The sequence below is a fragment of the Monopterus albus genome, unplaced genomic scaffold (assembly GCF_001952655.1).
Source record: "Monopterus albus unplaced genomic scaffold, M_albus_1.0 scaffold28.1, whole genome shotgun sequence".
NCBI classification, from domain to species: Eukaryota; Metazoa; Chordata; class Actinopteri; order Synbranchiformes; family Synbranchidae; genus Monopterus; species Monopterus albus.
The window spans coordinates 2231394-2244751 of record NW_018127908.1 but is presented as its reverse complement, the minus strand read 5'-3'; the positions used below and the strand labels follow the sequence as shown (position 1 = coordinate 2244751).

At 41.5% G+C, this 13358-nt stretch overlaps 1 protein-coding gene across 1 annotated transcript in view; it reads right to left on the bottom strand.

Annotated features, from left to right (window-relative positions):
- Positions 1-225: 225 nt before the first annotated feature.
- kmt2cb (lysine (K)-specific methyltransferase 2Cb) overlaps positions 226-13358 on the bottom strand; it is a 69055-nt gene continuing 55922 nt past the window's right edge. The window contains 19 exon segments of the mRNA XM_020595866.1: positions 226-2177; positions 3407-3515; positions 4459-4532; positions 4630-4746; positions 4849-5023; positions 5150-5292; positions 5409-5545; positions 5634-6476; positions 6479-6731; positions 6813-6926; positions 7621-7760; positions 8338-8620; positions 9302-9438; positions 9542-9726; positions 9900-10047; positions 10287-10416; positions 10516-10680; positions 11570-11761; positions 12010-13350. Coding sequence (XP_020451522.1) covers positions 2085-2177; positions 3407-3515; positions 4459-4532; positions 4630-4746; positions 4849-5023; positions 5150-5292; positions 5409-5545; positions 5634-6476; positions 6479-6731; positions 6813-6926; positions 7621-7760; positions 8338-8620; positions 9302-9438; positions 9542-9726; positions 9900-10047; positions 10287-10416; positions 10516-10680; positions 11570-11761; positions 12010-13350 — 4779 coding nt within the window. The 3' untranslated portion in view covers positions 226-2084.

The following is a 13358-nucleotide window of genomic DNA, read 5'->3' as shown; positions in this document are numbered from 1 at the left end:
AGAGAAGGACAGAAAATACTGAAAAGAAAAGTCTGTGCAAAGCTCAACAGGTCATGCCAAAGAAGACCTACGGCTGTATTTGCTTCCAAACATGCTTTAACTAAGCACTAAGAGTCTGATGCTTATGTCAATGACAATACTTATGTCAACATATCGGTTTGTCTTTAATACATTTGCCAAAAAACATAAAACATGAAAAAAAGTGAAGGGGTCTGAAGTTACCACCATTTGTCCTCACCTTGCTTGGCTCTTTGTCTAGTGGTTTACAGCCATTTCAAATCATCAGTGCTAGGGAAGCTAAAAACATTATTCTCAAATATTCAAACTAAAAATGTGTGCAAATTGACAAATACACATGCTAACATGTAAAATAGTTTATTTTTGTAAATGTTTCTAAATTCAGTTCCACAAACTCCAAACCTCAATCTGTACACTTCAAAAGGCTTTTTCAAAAAAACAAAAACAGAAAAAACAAACAAAAAAAAAACCTACTTTACATGACCAAGAAAATGTAGCACAAACACACTGGCAGGATGATGTGATATCATACAAGAGAAGAAAAATATCCAAGAAACAATTTTGTTACAACCATTCATTGAGAAAATATATACAATTGAGTCTTCAGAAAGTTAAAAAAATACATGCCATATACATTACAAGTTCTAAGACTGTCTCCAAAATTTTACAGTCAACTTGAAATTGTGCACGCAAAAACTCTTGTTTCTAAGCATGTGACTTGTGAAGTGTCAGTATAAGAAATATTTGATTAAGCAGAATGCCATTTCTGTCAAAAAGGTAGAACCTATGGTTCCAAATAAGAGCTCCCAGTTACATCTGTCACATGCTGGTTCGTCTAACGCACAATATCATTAGACGTTTGCACCTTATTTTCAAAGTAAAGTAAAAACAGAAAAGTAAATACATGTTGGTGCTCCTATTTGTGTTAAAAAGTTAAAAAGCTGTTTTTGGGTTTCAAAACCAAATTCACAGTTCTTCAAAATCAAACCTGATTAACAGCAAACAGATCACACAGATCTCTTACTATTTCTTTTTTTTTTTTTTATTCTGTAACTGATAACTCGTTACGTTAGTCAACAAAAATATTTCCTTTTTGAGTGGTCAAAGTATGTGAAAGTCACAAAACACTACGCTACAATACCTTACTTTTAATACAACAAAAATACTTTGTGAATTATTGTGGTTATATTACAAATTCTGTACAGAGTAACCATAATATATACTCTCAAATTGAAATAACGTCCATCTTAAATAAATTTCAATGACAAACAGAACAGAAACAATTTAAAAACACCCAAACATCAAGAAGGTTAAGGTAGTATTTGGTCGGTTATTCCTATAGTTTTCTTTATGTACATTTATACAAAAGTAACAGCATTTCTTCTTCAATCTTCAAAAACAATAGCAATCTAGCCTTCTTTAACTCAATCTCATCATTTTGAGAATAAGATTCATTCATTCAGTAATAAATACAAAACCTCTCAAATTCCACACATATCACATGACAGAGACCTATGATAAAACTGACTCATGGAATCAAGTATTTTAAAAGTTTGTGTGTGTGGGGTGGTTTTTTTGTTTATTTTCTTTTTTTTAGTGCAAGTTAATATTCCCTTCGTGGTAATCATTGCTGTACATTCCTCATTCAGTGATGTCTACATTTACTCATACGGTATACATTAACAGTATGAAACAAAAGGGCCTGCCCTTAGTAAGCAATAAGGCCGCACCCTGCACAGTGCTTTCTCATTCGGTGGTGGATTCCGCACCTCATGTACAACCCGACAAACACACAGATGCATACACACGGACAGATGCATCCCATACAACAGAGCCACATGTGGCATAAATCACATCCTGCTACTGTGTTACACTGTTGCTTCCTCCACCCATTTTGTTTTAATATGATCTTGATGAGTCGACACAAATTTGTTCCTCTCCTCGGGTTCAGGCCTTCTGCTCATTCATAAAATGACTTCAGTGTGAAGGCTTCTTTTCCTCTGTGCAGAGATCACAGCATTCACAAGCTATAGCATTTAGGAATGTATTTAGGTTTGTCGTTTTAGTCAGTTAATCCACTTCCTGCATTCAGGAGCTCCACAGTGGCAGGCGATCTTGTGCTGACCCTCCACCGTGTCAAACTGGTAGTCAAAACACAGCTGGAGAACAAGGAGAGAAACATCAGTGTCTGTACAACCACACTCATTAGGGCTGGGTTCCGATAGCCGGTTCTATTTTGGATCCGGTCCCGAGTTGGTGAAATATCCAGGTTCACTAAGCTTCATGGCCAAAAGAATCCCTTATCGAACCTGTCATTAATGTTCTCTGTTTAGTTTACACTCTTTGGCATCTCTGATAATACAGACGTCACCAAAGGGAAATAAAATGTTTAGAAACTAGTGATAACTTAGTGAGACTGTTATATGCATTATGCTAGGCTATGTAGCCTATTGCATCTTATGTAAATAAAGACTGGGGGGTAAAATGCTGTCGTAACCAAACACGGCAGACCTGCTTAACCACTCTGAAGTCAAAGCCAAAGTCAAACAACTGCAAAAAGTCATATTTGTAGGTCTGTACTCATGGAGAAAGAGGGGACAACCTGTGCTTTGTTTAAATAGTATTCTAGTGTCCATCATGTTAAAGTTGTATTTAAATAATATAAGAAGGACAGCTCAGGAGGAGTGCTCAGGCCTCACACAGTCTACTGCTGGTGTAGTGTGATCTGTCAGAGCTGTAGCAGTTCAACAACCAGTCCACCTTTAGATAAAGCTGAGTTCATAGCTCAGCAAACTCCCAGTGATTTATTAAAATGAAATTAACTGAATGATAAAGTAGACTTATTACTTTCACTGTTGTGAGCTTCTGCAGCTGCAGCACAGCCCCCCATTGGGGAGCAAACACGGCACATGGAAACATGAGGGAGGACAGGGTTAATGAATGTCACAGAGCAGTGATAACATCAACTACAACACTAGAGCTCAGCAGAATGTCCATGGTTTAGGCTTGATAGTTCATACTGTAGTTAGTGTCAGTATCAGACTGTCTGGTAAATGGTCTGTAATCACAAGTAAAATGACCAGCTGTGGTTAAAATAAGCTAGAATCATAAATATTGCACAGTTTGTTCCCAAAAAAAGTTTAAAGTTGTTTTGCTGCTGTAGTGCATACAATTAAAATACATATTTTTATACAAACTTAAGTGTCTCTGAATTCCTTGAAAAGTGATATATGAATAAATGTATTAGTATAATTATTATTAATCAGATTCGATAAGGGACTTGAAAGGATTCAGATTTGATAAGTGGATCAGGAACTGGATTCAGGTTCAATAAAATGCCATCAAACCCCTAACACTCTCCACACTCATCACAGAGACAGACACCTACCTCCTCTCCTTTTTCTATTCTGCGAATGGAGCTGATGATGATCTTGTAACCCCTTTCACATGTTACCACCTCAGCAACACAGTTCGGGGCACAAGAGTGGTTGATATATCTGTAGAACAAACCGAACATGAAAAAGGCATTAATCTCTCACCATGGCTATAAAGTGTGTAGCTCTATGTTCCATTTTACATTTACAATGATCATCAAGAGTAAATTTTATATCCCATAGTATTTGTACTCTAAATCTGAATTTAAAAAACTTTAGCTTAAAAATTCATATTCTTTTTTTAAAATGCCTTTACATTCTAATAAAATTAAATAAAACAGTCACATCAAGTACAGAATAATCCAAGTTTTTAAAACGACTTGCAAAATGGCTTCAATCTGTGGCTTCAAGAGCAGCACTGGACTGTTAGACTGTCTAATGATGCGTTATCTTGAATTAGAGCACGTATTGAGCTGCATATTTCTGTCCAAACATGACGCAGACCCAACAAGCTTATAGTATATAATGGCCAAACATGTCCAGCCGGAGCTTTGAAAACGAAATAGTAGTTTAGATAGAAGCAGCAGTTGTTCCAATGCACACAATTTAGGATAACATGTGATGATAGTTTAACAAAACAAAAAAGTGATTTATGTAGAAGCCATAAAAATAATGCTGGTCATTTGTAATATAAAACAGGCTAAAACTAATTTAACCACACAGACATGCAAATACATGGTTGACTATGCTATGCTGGGAGACGGAGGCAGAGAAACAGTATGTTCTGCTTTTAAACCAGCATTTTTCCTGATCAGCTGAAAGGCAGTTTGACTATATGTGAAATGGAGCAGCATAGCTCAGACACTGCTACAGATTGCAGGCTTTCTGCATGCTGAGTTTTTGTTTTCCAAAAACCAGATATATAAACACATTTTCTTTCTTGTCCATTCAGAACAAAAATCTGAGAACCTGAATATGAATTTCAAAAAAAGAAAGAAAAGCAATTTTATGTTCTTGTTAAATGCTTAGAAAAATGTAAAAAATGATCAGTGGAATCTCAGAGTACCTTGCTAGCCCTCCAGTTCGAGTGGCATCAACAACATGCTCGCTGTCGATGCGGAACATAAACACTGCTCGGTTCTGTAAGGAAGGAAAGAAAATTGACTTGCTGTGTTGGCAAAACTAATTTTGGATAAGAGGAATTTTAGCTCAAAAAGTATTTCAAACAAATGTATACCTGAGATCTATAGATATTTTCCTTCCTGATGGTGACCTCATTTCGGAGGATGGTTCCATTGTACTCGATCACCATAGTATGCTTTTCAATGTCTCTAGCAGCAAACAGCCCAAGGCCCTGTGAACATACGATACAAGTATGTATTAATTTTGTTCACAGGAGAAGCATCATTATCAATCATAACTGAAAATGTTGTAGAATATTTATTTTAAGACTCACCTGGATGCGAGAGCGGGCCAGATAGACATTGGCTCTCCACTCACTCTTCATCCAGCGGTACTGAGAGGACCTGGGATGCACTACCGGTGACTTGTTATGGGGGGTGCCACCTTCTCCTTGGGCCACATTCTGGTTAGACCTGGCATTACTGCCGGATACAACCTGTGGTTGTGGCCTTTATGTTGAAAGAGGGAAAGTGAAAACACTAATAACTCAGTAATTTTTTGGATAACTGTGAATTAGGGAAATGCCCAGAGACACCCTGTGGCCACAAATTCATGTCAATATGAACCACTGTTACCTTATCACCAGTGAAGTGTAGTGAGAGCTTGTTCTTGGCTGGGCACGGGCACTGCCAGCTGGATTGAACATAAGAGGCAACTCCACAAGAGGGTTGCGTCCGTAACGGAAAGAGTACCTGTCACAAGCCTCCACTCCTGGCAGCTGAAATGAAGAAGTAAAGAAGGCTTGTATGCTGCTGCTTCCACAGAATGATCCAAATATTTGTTTAAATGTCCTGTTCTTTAACCAGAGTAAAACACTAAAAAGCAGCTACAAACCGATTCAGTGATCTTGGTGACTGCAGGGACTGTGAGGCCAAACAGGTCCTCTCCTTTTAGGTAAACAGGGAACAGCTTCAGAGTGCCCGATTCAGTTCTTTTCTCAGCAACGGGACCCAGAACCTTATCCCACACGCCTTATTACAGTGAGACAAGCACACATGATGGTTAAAAACTATACTTTGAAAAGGCTCATATTTCTCTCAGGAATCAATGAGGACAAACCTTTTGCAGTTGTGTCAGTCAGGACCAGGTCTTGGTAGCCCTGTTCGATGACCCTGATGGTAAACTCTGGCAGTCCTTCTTTATCTTCAACAGAACAGATGTAGCGGCAACGTCGGTTGCCATGGCGCATGCTCCAGTAAATCCGGCAAGCCTCATAGCCAACTGGAAAGATGGCTGTTGGGGAATGGAAATCTGCCATTTGTAGAGGGGTTAGTTGGCCCATTGCATGTAACACCAGGCTGCCGACTCGAAATGTATAGCCTAACTCGGGCTGCTGCACCGCAGTGGCAATCTGACGCACTTCGTCTCTTTGGACATAGACGCGCCGGAAGACAGCAAAACAACGCAGCTCATGCTCCAGTGCTTGTCCAGCTGTTCCCCGGGGTCTGTGGGCATGGCATAGCATGGTCTTGTCCTTGAAGAAGGTGCACTGTGCTTGCAGAGCACAGGTGAAATGGTAGACATTTGTGCAGCGTAGGCGGTGGCAGCCGCTGGTGGCTCCAGTCTGCTGACAGTAGGCGCAGCGTATTGTTTGACCGCGACGCAGTGCAAGCTCCACATTGATGAGGGCACCAGCCTGAGTCTCATACACTTCAGTCGACCACAGGGCACAATTTAGGTGAACCCATACATCAAGATCGAGATTAAGCAGCCTTGCAGGGCCATCAGTGATCCCATCTCCAAACTGGTGGCAGAAACAGCAACGTCTCTGGTCCCGGAGGGAGGCGGGAGGGCGGAGGGAGGCTCCGAGTTTCTTGAGGAGCTCATCAATCTTATCTTCATCTGGAAGGTGGGAAATCCCTCTTGGCACAACCACCTGGACTGCCCACTTCCTCCAGCGGCCTGGTGCCAGCCATCATGGGACCGTGGCCGAGCCTTTAGCTTCACTGTCACTTTGATGGCATCAGACTTTGACTCTATCTTGGGTGTCTCGCCTGCTGTGGGGAAGGGGATAGGAGGGGTAGAGGGGGGAGAGAGTTTGGGCTGAAGCTGAGCCAGGCAATGAACATCCAGCGATGACATGTTGTTGCTGTATTGATGTTGTGCTTTAGAAAGGCTCTCAGTTTGCTCTGAACCTGGCAGAAGGGACAATGACTCCTGAAAAACAAAACAGTCACATTATTTCTATATCATTTAGACACACTGTGGTGTTTCTATATGCGTTATGCTGTTACAAACCTTAGTGTCTGTAGTTGATCTGGACTGCAACGGTGATGAGGAACAGTAGAGTAGGAAGCAGCTGTGACTGCAGAAGACCAGGTCTTCTTCAGATTTCAAATGGTGTGCAGATTCCTTGTGAGAAAAACCAGACCATGTTTTCCCAGGCTGAATAAGGAATGAGGTGTAAAATCAACGCCTGACCAATATACACACCGCTTAAGCTCAACTGGCAATAAAATAAATTATGAAATAAAACATCAAATATGCACTTTTTAAATAGCCGCAGTACTCTCAAGAGTAGAGTCATAAGGTATGCTGTTTAACCCAATAATAGATCCATATTGGATTCAACTCCAGAAGGATTGATTTACATAATCAGTCTCACAGTCGGGCTGTGTGTGTATGAACAGATGGATGTGTGTGGTGCTTCAGGCTGAAAGTACATAATATATCCTCTATAGTAAAATGTCTGGGCTTACACTCACTGCTTATGTGGAAAATCCACTGGGAAATCAATAACAAAACCATCCATAGGTGTTTAGCAGAGAGGGCTTTTTATGAACTGTTACTATCTGTATAATTAAAGCCTGTTGTACTTGACTAGACTTTTCGGTTGTACAGCTATTTGGACATGATATACTGCTGACTACCTATTAGCTGCTACTGTGATACTTGAGGAAGAAAATGGGAAGCAGTATCTCCTCTCTTTATTCAGCTAAAATTGTGTCTAAACTACACTTTCAGCATCCAGGTTTTTCAGTTGAAGTGTGGCCTTCCTACTTAATATGCTGCCCTCAGGAATACTCGGGGCTATTTGACTCAGTACCTTCAAGTGGGCAGGGAAATCTCTGATGGATTTCTGTACGCCATGGCCCAGAACCACCACCTTACAGTGGCAGCACCATTGAGGTTTACATCCAGGGCTGGCAGGGGTCTTCTGATCAGGTCCTCGAGCCACAGCTGCACCTGAATGAACAGAGAGGATGTTTTATATTCATTTCCAAATGCATTCTGAGATTGTAAACCTGCAGTGTTATGATACTTGATTTTTGGTAAACAAATAAATATAACCTTTGAAAATAAAACCACCAGCAACAAATGAAACTAGACAACAGAGGCAACTGTCACTGGCTCTCTCTGAGTTGTCCACATTTCTGTGCTGACAGCTCCCATTAGGCCCGTTTCTGCTCTGACAGCAATGAGCAGGAGTTTAGAAACAGTTTACTGTGTTTTTTTAAGCAGGAAAGAATCATTGCAATCCATCAAAATGGCTGTCAGCACCCAGGCTTTACACTGCACTCACAGAGAAATAATTACGTGTGAGACAAAAATGCTATTGGTATATACTGTTAAAAAAGTAATTGCTCCTGTGGATGTTTGAAGAGAAATTATTACATATTGAGTTTACATAACAGCTTTGTGCTTTTTCACAGGAAGCCATCATGTTACATTTAAATCAGATGTGATGTTTGTGTTGAAAGTTGGGTTAGACTACTTGGGAGAATCAGAAATGCTCTTGTTTAATTTAGGCTTATTCCCTCACCTGGGCTACTGAGGTGGAAGCGGAAATGATGCGCCTGTGGCTGCTGCATCATGCCCTGTGCTCCACCAGGTCTTATCATCTGTCCTGGCCGCCCATGAAGCCCTCCACTGTCACCTTGTATGTGGTATAGCATGGGGGGCTGAGGCTCCATGCCATGGGGACCTGCCCTTGGACCACTGAGCACAGATAGGGACCCCCTGTCTGGAGTGCTGCTGACCTCATAACTGCTGGGGATCTTCACACACAGCAAGTCTGAAATGGCCGCCACCACACCTATGATGTTCTGAGGGGAAAAAAAACAAACAAAAGTTAAGTAAATTGAGTCTTTCATTGAATCTCTTGTGGACCTCTTCTGGCTTGCTATTTGCATTCCTGGACATTTTATACAGTGCTATTGTGGTTGTATATTTATAAGGTAAATATGTTTAAACAAGCACCAGCCTTCTATCAGATATTTCTAAATTTAAGTTGTGTGAAAAATGTATTAGTGGATGTTCCTCACTTTGGTTTGCATGCCTGACTCAACAACCTAAACAAGCATGTTAGACTTTAACTGAAATATTTATTTTGGAGAGGAAAATGCAGAAATTGGACACTTAATTACCTGAAAATGGTATGTTTTAACTAGTAGAGAGTGGCTTTAAATGTGGTAATATGTACAGTGTTTCCACTTGTAACATTTCTCTGTGGTGTTCTGCCACACCAAAATCTTCCCTGCTGTCAGTTGGCTGAAAAAAAAAACTTAATTTTCATAGAAAAATAACTAGCCTATCATAGTCCATATTATTATGACATGTTTGTGCACGTCCATAGAGAGAGGAAAAATAGATTAGGGAAGACAGAGAGGGACAGATGAGGAGAGAGGAGGTAAGTGTTCAAGTAGATTTTGCCTTTTTGACTCAGCGTTAGTGAAAGAAGGTAATATTGAAATCATCTTAAATTCTGTGAATTAAAATATTCTTACCTCAGCTGCAGCTGGTCTCAGTGTGATAGCTACAGAAACCAGCCCTTGTTTGGAATCATTAGACATGGGGCCAAAGGGGGAGCCAAAGAACATCGCAGAAGCTTCAGTCTTGATATCTTGCAGTTTGATCTCAGACACTTGAGGATAAAAAGGGAGGACAATGTTAAGTTATGCCAGGGATGTGTGTTTAAACTGCATACACAAAAATATCCAATTAATTGTATTTCAGTATTTGTTTACTTTTCCCATCAGGTGCAGGAAGCATGGGCAGGATAGGAGACAGGCAGGGGGATGGTGGCTCTTCCTTCACCAGAGAAAGGTCTGGGTAGCGACTGATCTCTACTCCAACCACGCTCTCAGGAGATGAGGATGGAACAAAACTGTCAGGTGTGTCCCTGTCTTTGGAAGGCTCCTGTCCTCTGTTACTGTTAACATGTAATGGGGGACAAAGAAACTTTTAACCGCCTTTGTCAAAACCATGCCACCAGACTATTATTGTAACAGGGTTAAACGACCTGAACAAATGCTTGAGAGCTTTTAATGGTGCAATAACCAACTACAAAACGGTGAGAAAGAATTACTGTCAATTATCCATTACCTGAGCTCCTCCTGGTTGTTGTGTGGAGGAGTGGGGAGGGAAGCTGGAACATCCACAGTTTTAGGTCCCTGTGCGATGGCCCGGGCTAGAAGATCTTCCTCGGTCCTGAATGGGACATGTAGCGGCTTTGGAACCAGGCCTTTCGAGACTATATAAAATAGGAGCACAATAGCAGAATTAATGTAAACAAACAATTCTTGCAGAATTTCCATTATAACAATTATTGTAATTATTGAAATACACCATACCCTGAACCTGTGATGTAATGTAAGATAGTGGGAGAAAAAAAATCTTTCAATAAAGCATTATGGACCATCCTATATTATGGGAATAGTTCTATGAGTATTATGAAATGTGGCATTAAGGTACACCCTCCTGCAAACTTACCCATGGCAGCAGCTTTGCTGGCCAGCTCTTCTGTTGTGGCAAATCCATTGATTGCTTTCTGACGGTTCACAGGTGGTGGGGTAGGAGGAAGAGATGCCGGTGGTGTTGGTGGATTGCTCAGATTACTCTGCTGTAGGAAACAATTCCAACTAAAAGTCAGCAAATCATGCTGCAGACATGTGTCATTATCTTTACCCAGTTCCAACATAGTAAGGTTAGCAAAGTTCACCTTGTAGGCCAGTTGAGAGTAGTAGTCGGAGACTCCATCTAGTGAGGCACTGCCAAAAGTACCAGACAAGAGGTTTTCTCCGTTGAGTTGGCCACTGCCATAGGGAGCAAAATGGGCAAAATTGACCCCAATTAGAGGTTCCATGAGAGGCAGCAGGGAAAGCTGCTGTGTCAGAAGGAAAAAAAAAAGAAACAAAAAAAGTCAATCACGGGGAAGGGACAGAAATATATCACAAGTACTAAGGGCAATTTATGTCCAATAACTAACCACCAAAAATAAATACTACGTAAAATTGTACAATGCGCTGTATATCTACAGTATATAAAATGCTGAAAACAATAAGGCATGCAGCATATACTATATTTATTATCAATCCAGCATCATTCAATCTCAGACAGAATAAGTTGTAACATACGTTTTATATTAATCTTTAGGATGTGACATCATGGCTGTGTCTGAATGGCCAGTAAACTGTTGTTTTGGTTTCCTTTTTCTGCTAACTTGTTTTATAATTTGATGAATTAAGAGAACTTGTTCACCTTATTACATAATGCAGTTTCTCTGTTTGTTCTTTTAAAATTGAAACGCTTTCACCATTTCAAAAATGCAATTCTTAAAACACTGCTGTAAATTCCCTTGTATACTTAACATAGTTCATGTACATTTAGCTTTTGAGCTGCATTTAATCTGATGGTGAGATACTATACTGTATTTCCAATGGACGAAACTGTTTCATAAAGTATAAATCAATAAGCCTCAATCAACGAGGGACTCATAATCATGAATCCCCATCCACTCTCCTGAATAATAACAGCTTCTAACACCTGGGTGTGCAACTGTCATCCTAATTACAACAATATACTTATGATATGAAATCTGTGTCCATGCACTTCACAGAAACAATTTTATGTTCTGACAGTAATTAATAATGTAAAATTTGGATTAAAGCATTCTGATTTCAAGTTATAATCTTTCTACAATCCTCTGTTCCTAAAGACCTGCAGCAATGCAGCTCTCACCAGCCATATGAGGAAGAGGCGATTAAAAACCTTACCTGTTTAATTTGGGTCATTACTGTGTCAGGGCCAGGGTTCATCAGTTGCCTCTCATCCCCTTCCTTTTTCCTCTTCTTGTAGCGAGAGCCAGGTTTCTCACCTCCCTTTGGTGCCCTCTTGTTCCTCCCTTTCTTCTTCTCCTGTTCAGGAAGAAGAGGTCCAGGAAAGTCAGCGGTGCCATCTGAGTATGCCTGGAGATATGAAAAAGATATTACTGCATAAACAGATGTGAATAATCTTCAAATTACTTGTGCAGCTTATGGCTTCTAGTTAAATATTTTCAAGCACAAAACTATGACCCATTCAAATAACTGATTTGTATGACTCATTCCAATTTAACTGTGACACCTCACTCAGCTGAAACACTTAGCCCCTCTATGGCTCACTATGTTGATCACCCCCTCAGTGCTCTATAAATGTATGACTAACAAAGACTGACCCCACTGCTGTCCATGGAGCTTTGTCTCAGCAGGGTTTTGCAGTCTGTAGACTCTTCCTCCTCTGAGCGCAGGCTCTCCTCTGACCTCTGTTGGGAGAACCCAGGTGGGGGTGTGCTCTTGTTCTTCAGAAGGTGTTTCAGTAGCTCATTGCTAGCATCACCCTTGTTTGGACTTGGCCCTGCAGGGAAGGGAGATGCACTCCCTTTACTACCCTCCTCCTTCACAGAACTCATTTCAGAGCCAACAGCCCCTTCTCTTGGCTCATGACAATCACTGGCATCAGTCTGCTCCAGCTTTATATTGCTGAGTATCCTGTCATGCACCTGAGCTTGTGTCCTGGCTGTGTCTGATGAGAGACCAGGTTGTCCAGAATTTCCTCCAGAAAGCTGCCTTTCCAGCTCTGAATGACTAGGGGTGGAGGATCCCAGTAAGGGGGACCTAGACAAGTCCTGGTCTCCGAAAAGATGGGTATTTCTGGTTGGAGTTGAGGAGGTGTCTGAGACACATGGTGTGAGAGGGGCTGTAAGGTCAGAGTGTGGAGTTGAGGGTGTCTTGACTGAATCGGCGTCATCATCTTTCTTCTTTTTGCGGGTTCTCTTCTTTTTCCCTTTCTCATCTGGGATGATGTTGGAGTAGAGTTGGATAAGAGACTGACCTGAGCCTGGAAAGTTAGAAGGCAGAGGTGTCGAGTCACCCCCAAAAGCCGGACCCTCACCTGGCATCTGAAGCATCATTCCTGGGCCACTGAACTGACGAGACCTGGGCTGCCCTTGGGGAAAATTAGGTGTTTGCAGGGCAAGATTATCAGGCCCCATGTCTGGGGGCATCATCCCATTGCCCATCAAGGCCCTCCTTTCACCTTGTACAAACGTTCCAGGTGGTGAGCCCATTCCATGCTGCATGCCCTGCTGCTGGTGAAACATTGGTCCAAGAGCCTGTTGTTGTATGGGGGGCCTCTGAGGCTGCATGAAGTCTTGTGGCAGCTCTGCATTAAAAAATGGCATCTGAGCGAGTGGTGCCATGTTCCCCTCAGGCCCTATCATCCCTTGCTGTTCCATTTCCATACGGTGTTTCAGAGCTCTCTGTCGTTCAACTTCCTGCATGAGTTGCACCCGCTGTCTCTCCTGCTGCTCCCTAAGCCTCTCCCTCCTTTCCCTCTCCTGGAAGCCTTCACTGAATGGGTTGTTGTCATCGAACTTCACACCACCTGCCTGCATGGGTTTTACACTACCTGGTGGAGCTTGGGGTTCCACAGGCATTTGTGAATGCTGAGATATGTTACCCATTGGCATCTGATGGGGCTGGCCTGGATTTCCCACAGGTACCTGGGGGGGCATTACCGGTGGCA